Consider the following 15,280-nt stretch of genomic DNA (forward strand, 5'->3'; position numbering starts at 1 on the left):
GTATTGGTCCAAAATAATGTCTTCGGAACAAATGATAATGGATATTTCCCTTTCTCACATCCGTCCATTAACATCAAGTCCATTCGAATTTTACACCTAGTGCTTCTTGTTAATTGAAGGTACGCTTTACAAAGAGCCTTCTCTGGTGATAAAAGTTTCCATTAGCCGTGTCACATTATAAAGGCTATCTGACCATATTTCGGAAATGATGCTACTTTTAGCACGTAGTCTTATTGACAACAGGAAATGTATTGTTTGAATATGTTTTACTAGACGGTCTGTAATAATTATGCATCGCAATATTCAAAATGTCATGTTGACTTTTTCATCCGATAAATACTATTTAGTACTGTTACTTTTTTACACTTTTTCATTTATAGCATTAAATGTTTTTCACACATAGTTGTATCTTAATATTTTTGTGCAGCGGGAAATCTAATGGGTTCTTTGTATGAAGCTATTTGGAGTCTAAATTTGATTTTTTTTTCCATTCCAATTTCTTAATTAATACCGAAAACTGTCACGTAACATGAAGCTTTCGAAACACAAGATGCGCGCGCTCATTTTGAAATGTAGTTTCCTGTAGGGTATTAGACGATTCTGCAACTTGTCAAAAGAATTTGCGACGTTCGCTATAACAATTTATAAGAAGGCGAAATCATTCACAGTGTGAAATTCGTAATGGCAAGCATCAAGCTATGACGTATAATTTTCGGACAACGTGGAATCAGATTTTACAAAAATAATATTGTCAAAATCAATGTTTAAAATATCACTCTTCGTAAAATTTCACTTTACATTCGATTTTTATCAGTATCATTTAAGCCATATCGTGCCTCGTCAGCTGCGACTATACTTTACGAGGATATATTGCATCGACATCTCATGGTGCAAACCTAATGTTTTGATTTTAATGCCTATTCTTAAATCAACTATTTAAAGGAATATATAAAACGTATTACTTCTAAAATGATATTATGACCGATCTTAATATTTGGAGTAATATTTATTTCATTCATGAATATGTTGTGGCTATTGAACTATTTTCCTGGGTAAATCGGCTTTATTGCAAGTTTCTATGACATCAATTACTTACTATTAAACATGCATTTTCTCAACGTCGTAAAGTTCTTACGTCACTCAAATTGAGCCGGCTGATATATAGAGATTATCAGTTTACTGCACAATCGTTTCGTAATATATCAGATGAGGCTTAGTCGAGCTATTTTTGGGCCAAGCTTGATATATTGCAGAAGGGAAGTAACATGTTTCCTGTTTATCATATATGTACGCCCTCATATTAACATAACTAGTTTAATATAATTGTTACAACTTAACCTTTTTTGAAGGATGAATATGCTTTATGACGTTTTCACGTGTTTATAATGACGTCTCGATGACTTGAACTTCATATTTGTATAAAATACGTTTTTAGCTGTTTTGATGATTTCCTGTCAAAAATCCTCTTCTTCTTTGTATACAATTTCAATTGGGAAAAATCTGATTCTTTTCACCAGAAATGATGTATAGTGCTTTACTATTTATACGTGGTACAACAAAAACATGGAAAATATTAATAACCAATAACCCGATATAAACAAGGCACTTAAGTTTCAGGTCGACGCAAACTGATGTATGAAGATAATTAAACATAATATATTATAATTGTTCATCTCAGATGTGCTGTTCAAGAAATATTTTTTTCCGTTATATACTCCTTACCGAGAATTATTCAACAAAACATCATCATAAAAAGATAGTCAAATTCAAACACGATCTTTGATAATATTTTAGGTAATTTAAACGCTACTGAATGAAACACACACAATTTAACTATGCTTAGTTTAGCTTTTTGAAAAGACGTTCCCATGATCTTATAGTGACGTTAACGAATCATAACATATAGGATATTTGTTTGATTCGGTGGATTAACGATTTTAATTCACGAGTGATCATAACCACGAGTGAAAATATTTTTTTTCTATGATCACAAGTGAATTAACATTGATATTCCACCGAATCCAACAAATTTTCTTTTTATTTTATGCTTTTTTTTACAGCTTACTGTATATACATTGTTAAAGAGTTTAACTAAAGAATTTCGCTGCGATAATGACGTCATTTCGTAAAAAATGACGTCATTTCACAGTAAACAGTGAAAATTATCGATTTGAAACTGTGAAATTATCAGTTTTAATTCACTGATATTTCTCTATAAACCACCGGAAAGCATAAAATAAATAGAGGATATTTGGTCATGTCAGTGTAAGATCGTTTGTTATTTAACGAGTGATCATAGAAAATATATTTTTTTCGCAGCCACGAGTGAAAATGTCTTTTTTCTATGATCACGACTGAAATAACATACGATCTTACACTGACATGAACAAATTTTCTGTTTCTTTTATTCCCCTTTTTCAAGAAAATAATTAACAGCTGTTTCCCTGTTGCTCAAGTTACCCTATCTCGGAGTTTCTCCCGTGGCGTGCCTCAATACTTTGATATGACGTCATTTTTTTACGAAATTACGTCATTTTTTTGACAAAATTACGTCATTATTCCAAGGAAATTGTTCAGTTAAACTCTTTTACAATGTAAATAAACGGTAAAAAAACCCCATAAAACTAAAATAAAACGTGTTGGATTCGATGGAATATCGATTTTGTTTCACTCATGATCATAGAAAAAATACAAACAAGGATATAAACAAGAGAAGTACATCTTGATATGATAATCTAAAAATAGAAAAAGGTATTCTGAATTCCGAACAATTGTGTTATTTTCACTGCTTTTATTTCACTGCAGAAATGTCATATTTTATCATTAGGTATACAAGAAAACAAAAGATGTGTTTGTCAGAAACACAATGCTCCCTATTGCGCCGCTTTGAAGCCATAAAGTTGACCTTGAAGGATGACCTTGACCTTTCACCACTCAAAATTTGCAGCTCCACGAGATACACATGCATGATTTGCAAAAGTTATGAAGAAGGTTAAAGTTTTAGTTAAAGTTTTTGAATTTGTTTTTTTTTGTCCTTTGACCTTGAAGGATGACCTTGACCTTTCACCACTCAAAATGTGCAGCTTCATGAGATACACATGCATGCCAAATATCAAGTTGCTATCTTGAATATTGCAAAAGTTATGACCAAGGTTAAAGTTTTGGTTAGTTTTGGGACACACACACACATACAATGACATACAGGCCAAAAACAATATACCCCCGATCTTTCGATCCGGGGGCATAAATATATTATCATGACGTCAACGTCATCCATGGAGCCGTGGAGACATCAGATTCATCGATAAAAATAAGAGAACCAATGTATTGACATTTTACTGGTGCTGGTAGGATTCTAAAATACACTTTGAAGTTAAATTTCTTTCACGCTTACGTCTTGAGAAACCGGTATCGTAAAAAACATACATTATTTGTATGACATTTTTACTATGTTACCAAGAAAATTTCCTGTTTCTGTAAGTTTATAATTTGATGAATAAAAATGTCAGTGGGTACAAGCATAACTATTAAAACGATTGAACCTACTATACAAAAACATACTTTGTGTCCTTTTGACTTGATAATAGTTTTGTGTTGTTAAATAAACGTACATGTGTGTGTATTAATAGAACCTATTTTAGTACATATTTTTGTGTTTTGGTACAAACAAATGTTGTCTTCGTTGTATTTTTATATTAGACCATATTGTAAATAAGAAATGTTTTGTTTAAATATGGTTTATTAAACAGTTTGTAATTATACATGCATCTTAACATGTAACAAGAATGTATTAATAATGTACTTATTATGATAAATATGTTATAAAATTGTTTTGTTTTAACACATGCTACAGAAACATGAAGTTTGATGCATTTTTATAGTGCACAATTAAGCATGGCCATTTGATATAAAAAATGAACAATTTTTTGGCAATTTCCTTTAACAACTTTATTCATTCTTTGTCTATACAAATCAACTGGACTGCACATGCTTATCTGGGACGACACTTTAGGCACATGCATTAAGATGGTTTTCTTAGAGAGCCAGAGAGATTCATTAAAAGCAAGTATAATTCTAACAACTAGTATTACCCTAGTATTACCCTAGTAAAACAGACAACTTTACGAAGTTGTTTCATATGTAACAATATTTTGAGAAATATTCACTTTGAAAAAGAAAAGCAAAGAATTCAGTACATTATAGTCTACATGATAATAAATTAATACAAGGTGAAGCACGATATCTATTTAAAAGGCTTTATTTACAGATTTGTTTGAACAAAGGCCACAATAAATATGTATTGCATCAACTTGAACACACTGTTTTGTAATATAAGATAAATGCCACATATCTAAAAAGACTTTGACAGATCAAGAAAAAGTAACTAAATGTACACACAGTTTAATATATAGGCAGTATAGTAAAAGGATGACATTTAATTGAAACGATTCTAAAATATGTTGAAAAAAACAAAAGTCGTGAAGTGGTCGGCAAATACTAGAAATGTGACTAGAGTAAATTATTAAACTTGTGCAATACATGTATATCTTCTCTTCTTTAATATTATGTGTCTCTGCTGTACAATTTTCTTAAGATAACATGATACATATTAGGAGCACTTGTTGGTTAAATCAACAATAATTATGATTAAAGTAAACCATTTCCAGTGCTAAAGGTAAACATATTTAACATGAAAGCACATTTCCATAAGGCAAGCTTGAAACAGGCTCAACAGTCAAAAGCAACAAACATACAGTAACAAGATAAAAGCAAGCAACATGAGTATAGGGGTAACATGTACAGCACTAACAAACAAGAGGGCCTAAAAGGCCCAAAGTCGCTCACCTGAGATAACAAGATATTATTGGGACAAATCTTCTGACCAAGTTTCAAGAAGATCGGAAAATAAATGTGGCCTCTAGAGTGTTACCAAGGTTTTACTATAGCCATATAAGGAAAAATGCCCCACACCCTGGCAGCCATGTTTTCAACCAACCGGCATCATTTTTGGACTCATCCAAGATATTATCAGGATGAATCTTCTGACCAAGTTTCATAAAGATCGGACAGTAAATGTGGCCTCTAGAGTGTTAACAAGATTTTACTATAGCCATAAAAGAAAAAATGCCCCGCCCCTTGGAAGCCATTTTTTTCAAGCAAACATAATTATTTTCGAACTCATTCAAGATATCATTGAGACCAATCTTCTGACCAAATTTCATGAAGATTGGACAATAAATGTGGCCTCTAGAGTGTTAACAAGGTTTTACTATAGCCATATAAGGAAAAATGCCCCGCCCCTGGTGGCCATGTTTTTAAAGCAACCAAAACCATTTTCAAACTCATCCAAAGTTTCATGATGATCGAAATATCAATGTGACCTCTAGAGTGTTAACAAGGTTTTACTATAGCCATATAAGGAAAATAGCCCCGCCCCTGTGGTGGCCATGTTTTTCTACCAACCGAAATCATTTTTAAACTCGTCCAAGATATTATAAGGATGAATCTTCTGACCGAGTTTCATGAAGATCGGACTATAAATGTGGCCTCTAGAGTGTTAACAAGATTTTACTGTAGCCTTATATAGCCATATAAGGAAAAATGCCCCGCCCCTTGGCGGCCATGTTATTCAAGCAAACGTAACCATTTTCGAACTCATCCAAGATATCATTCAGACAAATCTTCTGACCATATTTCATCAAGATTGGACAATAATTGTGGCCTTTAGAGTGTTAACAAGGCTTTTACTATAGCCATTTAAGGAAAAATGCCCCGCCCAAAGCGGCCATGTTTTTTAACCAACCGGCATCATTTTCGAACTCGTCCAAGATATTATTGGAAAGAATCTTCTGACCAAGTTTCATTAAGATTGGACAATAAATTTGGCCTCTAGAGTGTTAACAAGATTTTACTAAAGCCATATAAAGCCATATAAGGAAAAATGCCCCGCCACTTGGCAGCCATGTTTTTCAAGCAAAGATTACCATTTTTGAACTCATCAAAGATATCAGTGGGACAAATCTTCTGAGCAAGGTTCATGAAGATCGGAAAATAAATGTGGCCTCTAGAGTGTTAACAAGGTTTTACTATAGCCATTTAAGGAAAAATGCCCCGCCCCTAGCGGCCATGTTTTTCAACCAACCGGCATCATTTTCGAACTCATCCAAGATATTATTGGGATGAATCTTCTGACCAAGTTTCATGAAGATCAGACAAAAAATGTGGCCTCTAGAGTGTTAACAAGATTTTACTATAGCCATATAAGGAAAAATGCCCCGCCCCTTGGCAGGCATGTTTTTCAAGCAAACGTAACCATTTTCGAACTCATCCAAGATATCATTGAAACCAATCTTCTGACCAAATATCATGAAGATTGGACGATAAATGTGGCCTCTAGAGAGTAAACAAGGCAAATGTTTACGTCGCACAACGAACAACGGACAAAAGGCGATCACAAAAGCTCACCATGAGCACGTTGTGCTCAGGTGAGCTAAAAATAGTGGAAGACAAACAGTCAAGAAATTCGCATAAAAAATAATGTGTTTTATCAAAAAGCAAAAATATTTGGTCCATACAGGAATGTTATTGTTTATATTGGCCCTCTTAATACCAACAGCAAAAGATTGAACATGTAAACATTAAGACAATACTTCTTACTGAGGGATAGAAATATATAAATCATTTCCCATATGATATTTATTATATAATAACGTAACGTATAGTATAATCAACTAATATAAAATGTTAACTATTGCCTCTTTCTTACAAGTAAATGTAAGAACAATAAAATCATGATAAGCAAATATTCAACTTTTTCACTAATTTCTTGATAAACAAGACCATAGTTATACTATTGGATTATATTAGGCATAAAGCAAACTACCAAACCATCTTTGAAGCTATGCTTTAGAATGTTATGATACACATAGCTTCTGGCATCCAAATGGTATAATATATGTGTATAATATAAAATACATAACTATATCCTACAGAATAGTGAGCAAAAACAACACAATACAGACAATGTTTAAGACATTTTGCTATGAAATGTCCATTTTAAAACCTTTTCTGTTTGTAGAATGTTTTAAATTCAAAATCTGAAGAAATTCAAGAACCTACAATAGAGGAAATTCAGATATTCAGTTTTATTCAGTATTATTAATGACTAACAAGCTGTACACAAGACTACAAATGCAAAAATGCCCTTTTATTACCAAATTGCTTTTTTGATTTTTCTATCCTTAAAAGCAGTTAGCCAAATCTATGCTATACTTTAAGAACAAGTCATGTAACAAATGTATCTAAAGTCATATCAAAATGACAAATGTGGTTCACTCTATTTAAACTAGCCATTTACTAAGTTAAAGCCTTAGGATATAATACATTAAGAAGCTAACAAAAAAGAGTAACATCAAAATAAGTTTATGATCAATATTCAATAATGAAAATTTAAACTACCGGTACATTTTTCCTCAACAGTCAGGAAAATTGGTAATAATTAAAAAATTCAGTGTCTTATATCAAATCTTCATTACATCCATTTTCATTGGAACCTGGACATGATTGTGAAGGTACTACTTGCTTCCGCTGTAGAATTTCTTGTTGAGGAGGAAGATCAGAAGGTTGACATTGATCTTCGTCTTTCCAAACATCTCCATGACTGCTACACCCTCATACTGCAGTTGTAGCAGGTCCTACAAACATAGAGTTCCAAACTGAGTTAAAGTCATTGAAATTAGTAGTTCTGCTTTTATGGTTGTTTCCATTTAAAAGAAGTCTATTCTAAGCAAGTTTATACTGCAGACAGCACAGGCTAATCTGGGATGACTTTTTATGCATATGCGAGCCAAACATTTTATATTATTACTCAAGGCCAAGACATTGTTGCAAGCCCTTTGCAAAAATTATAAGTGCAGGGTTTATCGTCATGTGCTGATTGTAATCACAGAGCAGTCAAATAACAAGAGCTGTCAGAGAACAGCGCACTCAACTATTCGAGTGCTTGACAGTATAACGTAAGCCATCATGGGGTAATTGTTTAAATTATTCAATAAGGTCAAGGTACCGGTAATAGTTCAGGTATATTTTCCACAATCTATTGAACATTTGTAAAGACATAAAACAAAGTAATAAGATTTTATTTCATGTTTGATAGCAATAGGCATGGGTGGGAAGTTTGGACGGTCCTTCAAAAATAAAATAAATGAATATTTGTGGTTGATTTTTTTTAACAATGTTTCAAAGACAAAAAATATTCTTTTTGGGTTGGGTGGGGTGGGGGGGGGAGTTGAGAGGGGGGGGTTTAATGTGGGGAATTTTTTTTTTTCGGGGCGGGGGGTGGGGAGGGATAGGGGGGGTGTTGAGAGGTGGGTATAATGTGGGGTGTGGTCATTTATTAGATGATCTTTAAATAAGAGCTGTCAGGGAACAGCGCGCTCGACTATTTGAGTGCTTGACAGTATAACATAAGCCATCATGGGGAAATTGTTCATATTCAATATTATATAGGCGATGTTTCAAAAATAAAATAAGGAAAAAAAAAAAATTTTTTTTTTTTTTGGGGGGGGGGGGGGGGGGGGGGGGTAGTGCGGGTATTAGGGGGGGTATAATGTGGGGTGTGGTAATTTATTCGATGATGTTAAAAAAGAAAAAAAATTGGGGGGGGGATTGGGGGGGGGGGGGGGAGGGATTCTGGGTAGGAGCGTTGGGGATTGTTTGGGTGGAATCCATTGTGGTATTCAGGTAAGTGTTGTTTTGTCAAAGTAATAATAAAATGTGATCATTAATAAAGAAGTAATGGCAATTTAAGCAAAATGTTCAATTATCTAATTGTAAAAGGGGCCATAATTATGTCAAAATGCTTGCTACAGTAGTCTGCTCTTGTTTATAGGTTGGGGTCATGTTGGTAAACAAGTATGCAACATATAAAAGCAATATGTCAAAGAATATAGGAAATATTTGGGGTAGTACGCAAAGTTTAACATAGATTTATCAATAATATGCATATTCTAAGCATAAAAGGGGCAATAATTATGACAAAATGCTTGATAGAGTTGTCTGCTCTTGTTTATAGGTTGGGTTGATGTTGGTAAACAAGTATGCAAAATATGAAAGCAATAGGTCAAGGGACATTGAAAATAGTTGGGGTAGTACGCAAACTTTAACATTTGCAGCATATTCTAAGTGGAAAAGGGGCCATAATTATGACAAAATGCTTGACAGAGTTGTCTGCTCTTGTTTAAAGGTTGGTAAACAAGTATGCAGAATATGAAAGCAATATGTCAAGGGAAATTGAAAATAGTTGGGGTAGTACGCAAACTTAAACATTTGCTGCATATTCTAAGTGGAAAAGGAGCCATAATTATGAGAAAATGCTTGATATAGTTGTCTGCTATTGTTTATAGGTTGGGGTCATGTTGGTAAACAAGTATGCAAAATATGAAAGCAATATGTCAAGGGACAAAGAAAATATTTGGGGTAGTACGAAAACTTTAACATTTGCACGCTAAGGCAGACGTTAATGGTTACACTTACGCTAACGCAGACGGTCACGCTGACGCCGGGGTGAGTAGAATAGCTCCATTTTATATATTTCATATATAATAGTTGAGCTAAAAAAAAAAAAAAGGAAAAAAAAAAAAAAAAAAATTTGGGGGGGGGGGGGGGTCGGGAGGGGGGGGGGGGGGTCGGAGGGGGGGGGGGGGGGGGGGGGGCAGGGATTCTGGGTTGGGGCGTGGGGTATTGTTTGGGTGGAATCCATTATGGTATTCAGGTAAGTTCGTGGGGTATTGTTTGGGTGGAATCCATTGTGGTATGTAGGTAAGTGTTGTTTTAATAAAATCTGATCATAAATAAAGAAGTTATGTCAATGTAACTAAAGTAATATGCATTTTGTAAATGGAAAAAGGGCCATAATTGTTACAAAATGCTTGATACAGATGTCTACTCTTGTTTATAGGTTGGGGTCATGTTATACAAAATATGAAAGCAAAATGTCAAAGGACATTGAAAATATTTGAGGTGGTACGCAAACTTTAACATAGATTTATCAATAATATGCATATTTAAGTAAAAAAAAAAGGGCCATAATTCTTACAAAATGCTTGAAACAGTTGTCTGCTCTTGTTTATAGTTTGGGGTCATGTTGGTAAAGAAGTATGCAAAATATTACAGCAATATGTCAAGGGACATAGGAAACATTTGGGGTGGTACGAAAACATTTGCACGCTCACGCTAACACTCACGCCGGGGTGAGTAGGATAGCTCCACTATATATATTTCATATATAATAGTCAAGCTATAAATGGCCATATAAAGTATAATAATTGACATTATTATGACATTATTTAAGAAATAATATTTTTCTATCATGGTTTGTTGTCGAATAACCCACAGTAAGGAGTATAGATGCGTAGGAATTAAATCACGAGTGCGAAGCACGAGTGATTTGATAACACGCATCTATACAACTTACTGTGCGTTATTTAAGAAATAATATTTTTCTATCATGGTTTGTTGTCGAATAACCCACAGTAAGAGTATAGATGCGTAGGAATTAAATCACGAGTGCGAAGCACGAGTGATTTGATAACACGCATCTATACAACTTACTGTGGGTTATTCGACAACAAACCATCATAGAAAAATATTATTTCGATTCTAACACGATTCTGATTGATTTGGTTCAAGCTTTAGGACGTGAACTATATTTTTCAATACTCCGCCCTTCTTAGTACAAAGATCACTATTTTGTGACGTCATTGAATTGTACTAACGTATGACGTCGTTTTCATTCATAAATATTTTGCAGATGACGTCACTTTCATTGAAAACAACAATCGTAGAAACTTAATGACGTCACGTTTATTGATGCTACTGAAAAGCTGACATGCTATTAATGTTTTCTGAATTACGTTTCCTAACAAACAACATTCTTTGTAGGCTTGGTTATGCCACTTATCACCAAATATACAATTTGTTGTTTCATTACATTTATATACTGGTCATGTACGTAATTCCGGCCACTCTTGGGACTATTTAAAAAAAATCTTTAGTGTTAGGCAACTGGTTGAAACTAAACTTCACATATATAATCCTGGGTTCAAAACTCACCTAGCATGAAAATTTAAATAGAATTAGATCGGTGGATGTTACTTAATGAACAGAAAATGATGACATGTAAACTATCCATTTTCGTAGGTTAAATGTACCAAAAAATCGGCCACTTTTCAGTTTGATCTGCAGATAAAATTACAAAGCAATATCTTTTTACAAATGTCCAAACTTTCAGAGTATTAATCAATGTTTATACTATTAAATTTTTTGACTTGAAATTTAAAATAAATGCGAAATTATTATACCAGTTACTCCCCCTACCTATTTTAATAAATATAAACATTGGGAAACTGCTAATTCATTAAAAAATATTTATTTTTAATGTGTTTAATAAATTTTTTCAAACATAGCTAAAAAAGTAAACACATTTTGTTTGAAAAGTTGACTTCAGTGTTGATTATTAGTAAACGCTTATATATAATATTAAAACATGTAACCTAGTAATATTCTTATAAAGGGAGGTAATTCATATATTAAAAAAATATATTTAGGACATTAGGTTCTGATTTTTATGTTTTGAATATAATTTATTGTACAATTAATTGGTTAAACTTTAATTTAAGTTTTTTTATAAAAAATAATTTTATCAAATATATTTGTTTCTTATATGAATATAATTGTTGCAACTAATTATGACATCACTTTCCCCACGAGCCAAATATTTCCTGCTATATTTGTGACATTTTAACACAAAAGTTTACAGTGATGTGGTTCTTACATTTGCACAATATTGAGAGTAGGGATGGTTTTCATGTTGATTTTTCTTAATAAAAACAAAATATGTGCGTTAAGATCATGAAAATGATTTTACATAGGTGGCCGATTTTTTACGTACAGGCCGGAATTACGTACATGACCAGTACATGCTACAATTATTACATTTCTTTTAGAGCGGGTTTTAGCACGTGCATTTTACTGCAATATTTTCTTTATTTATTCGGAACTATTTTCGAAACATTAAGCTCCGCCCATAAGTTATTGCAGAATAACCCACACTTGATTTCCTTCTTTGTCTATAGAAAACAAGTCGCGTGCCGTGTTAGAATCGACAACAAACCACCATAGAAAAATAATATTTCGATTCTAACACGATTCTGATTGATTTGGTTCAAGCTTTAGGACGTGAACTATATTTTTCAATACTCCGCCCTTCTTAGTACTAAGTTCACTTATTAGTGACATCATTGAATTGTACAAACATATGACGTCATTTTCATTCATACCGGTAAATATTTTGCAAATGACGTTACTTTCATTGAAAACAACAATCGTAGAAACTTAATGACGTCACGTTTATTGATGCTACTGAAAAGCTGACATGCTATAAATGTTTTCTGAATTACGTTTCCTAACAAATAACATTCTTTGTAGACGTGGTTATGCCACTTATCACCAAATATACAATTTATTGTTTCATTACATTTATATACATGCTACATTTATTACATTTCTTTTAGAGCGGGTTTTAGCACATGCATTTTACTGCAATATTTTCTTTATTTATTTGGAACTATTTTTGAAACATTAAGCTCCGCCCATAAGTTATTGCAGAATAACCCACACTTGATTTCCTTCTTTGTCTATAGAAAACAAGTCCTGTGCCGTGTTAGAATAATAGATAACAATGTACACATATTGTTTCACCTAAAATTGAAGGCCATGCCTTTTTCCCAACCTCAAGAAAAACAGCATTACATGTGCTTTCAGCTTATAAAGAGTAGTCCCTCTTACCATATCAGCTTTCAGAGAGTAGTCCCCATTACCTTATCAGCTTTCAGAGAGTAGTCCCCCTTACCTTATCAGCTTTTAGAGAGTAGTGCCCCTTACCTGGAAGATGAGATCCACCTTCTCCACCTCGATGCCCATGAACTTGGCCCCTACCTCAAACACGCCCGGGTCAGCAGTGGCCGCAATCTCAAACTGGGCGTTCTTGAACCTGCACAGAGGGGTAGGGTGAATAACAGTTATCAAGTAACAGAATGATAGACAGGCCTACTAGTATTTGAAACTCTTATATAGAGCAATTTATGGTAGCTTTTTATATCACAATCTACAATATGGAGAGTAAATACAAGCAATTTTCAGCTTAGTCAATTAAACAAGTTTTTTTTTAAGTTAAGCATCGTGTTTAAGCATATATATATGACTATAAAGATTTTAACACTTCAAATGTTTTTTAAGCAACAAGCATTTTATTATCCTTCGCCCATCTCTCTTTTCCAAAAAATGTTTTTGTATAGGCAAGAAAAATTGCTAAAACCTCTTGTTAGGCAAAGGTGGCTTTTTTTTTAACATTTAAGAAAGGCAATATCTTTAAAACAATGTTGGTGTGACATTATACTTACTGGTTGGGTTTCAGACCCTCTATCTCTAGAATAACTCCTTTCTCGTTTAGTTTGGCTCCGTTGTATTTGATAGTACCCTGGGCCTTGCGTGCGGTCTTGTTAGCCTTCGCCTTGTGAGACCTAAAACATGGTACAATTTATAGCAAGATATTACGAAGATTATAAGATGAATACCAACACCATTTGATTTTCAAAAATGAAAAACTGCTCTATACAAATTTCAGGACTTTTTTTATACATTATGATAGTGATAATGGCAAAATAGAAACACTTTTGTACAATTATGAATTTCCTTAAAGTTGTTTTGTAAATAGTAGGGTCCGCATGGTATGCTTTCATTATTTATATAACTTTTATACCGGTACCTAATATTTAATACTTTTACAATCAAAACCAGGCAACAATAGTAAAGTACAATACCTTTAATAAATTGCAAACTTGGATAAGCTTTTATCTCACATCCTAAAAAAATGACCTAATCCGATTGGCTTAGAGCGGTCACGTGCCCATGGTTTATTTTCCATACATCCAGAGTAATGTCCATACACCCCGAGTAAGCGAGTAGTCGGTTGAGATATAATCGTTACACAGTTAGTAACTGATGGTGTATGGGATATACGCCCTCCGTACTTTCATACCATACTTGAGCTTGGCTTGGTTACTATTTACCATTTTTAATGTATAACCATGTATTTAAAATATAAATATAGTGAGTTGTTCACGAAAGTTTGGATTTATACCCCCTTCAAGACAAACAATTCTTATTTCACACTGATCTAGAATTTAATAAAAATACACAAAAGAACATTCAAAGCACTCACCTTCCTTTTGACTGCATATTTTCCGTGCATGTTTTCACATATTGGTTGTAATAGTCCACCTGGGATTCATAGAACTTGTGTTTTTCATTGAGGGACTTAAGAGTCTGTCGGAGCTTGTTTAACTCCTGTTTACGATTGTTGCGGTAACGCCTCTGGTTACGGATGTCCTGCAAGGGGAAGTTTCATGGTGGTTATCTAATGAAACTATATACCTGTTTACATTGTATTACTTAAGTGACTATTTCAAGAGACCTAGTGATTTCTCAAATTCTGAGAACTAAAATATATTTTCACAAGGAAGACAAAAACAACAACACTTTTTTAACAAAACATAGTTATGAAAATTACTTCTTTATCACATCTTTTAACTCCTTTTAATACATAACTAACTGGCAATTCTGATACTGGTTTTCAAAACAAAGCAAAGGTTTACAATACAGCCGGCTAGGGGTACACAACGTGGTACTTCTAAATATCGGCTGCATGCAAGGGACATTTCGCCAAATATCAAAAATATGTTGGAAAATATACAACTTGCATTCTTATGATAACTGATAAATGAGAAATTAACAGAAGTCAGGGTGTCCACAGCAATAGTGACCAATATTGTTCTTTCAATGAATTTAATTTCAAAACAGGAGCTTTGAATAATTAATGTGATAGACTCAGGTTTAGAATAGTTTATACATTCCAATACCAATATCAAACGTTGAATGCAAAACAAATGTACCCGATCCAGATATGACAGACACAACAGTAACCATGTCGCTCACCTGAGCACTGTAAAGTCAGCCCCATGTCTCTCATCTGAGCACTGTAGTCAGCTTTATGTCGCTCAACTGAGCACTGTAGTCAGCCCCATGTGGCTCATCTGAGCATTGTTAAACCAGCCCCATGTCGCTCATCTGAGCATTGTTAAACCAGCCCTTTGGCGCTCAACTGAGCACTGTTAAATCAACCCCATGTCGCTCATCTGAGCACTGCATGTAAAGTCAGACC

At 33.7% G+C, this 15,280-nt stretch overlaps 1 protein-coding gene across 6 annotated transcripts in view; it reads right to left on the reverse strand.

Moving 5' to 3' along the window:
• Nucleotides 1–3,721: 3,721 nt before the first annotated feature.
• The window catches only part of LOC127877698 (ras GTPase-activating-like protein IQGAP1), a 112,382-nt gene continuing 100,823 nt past the window's right edge, over nucleotides 3,722–15,280 (reverse strand). For all 6 annotated transcript variants that reach the window (XM_052423818.1, XM_052423820.1, XM_052423822.1 and 3 more), the window contains 4 exons: nucleotides 14,282–14,448; nucleotides 13,461–13,580; nucleotides 12,943–13,051; nucleotides 3,722–7,694 (listed from right to left, as the gene is read on the reverse strand). In XM_052423818.1, coding sequence (XP_052279778.1) covers nucleotides 7,575–7,694; nucleotides 12,943–13,051; nucleotides 13,461–13,580; nucleotides 14,282–14,448 — 516 coding nt within the window. In that variant the 3' untranslated portion in view covers nucleotides 3,722–7,574. The remainder of the gene's footprint in view (nucleotides 7,695–12,942; nucleotides 13,052–13,460; nucleotides 13,581–14,281; nucleotides 14,449–15,280) is intronic.

The sequence above is a fragment of the Dreissena polymorpha genome, chromosome 4 (genome assembly GCF_020536995.1).
Source record: "Dreissena polymorpha isolate Duluth1 chromosome 4, UMN_Dpol_1.0, whole genome shotgun sequence".
Classification (NCBI taxonomy): Eukaryota; Metazoa; Mollusca; class Bivalvia; order Myida; family Dreissenidae; genus Dreissena; species Dreissena polymorpha.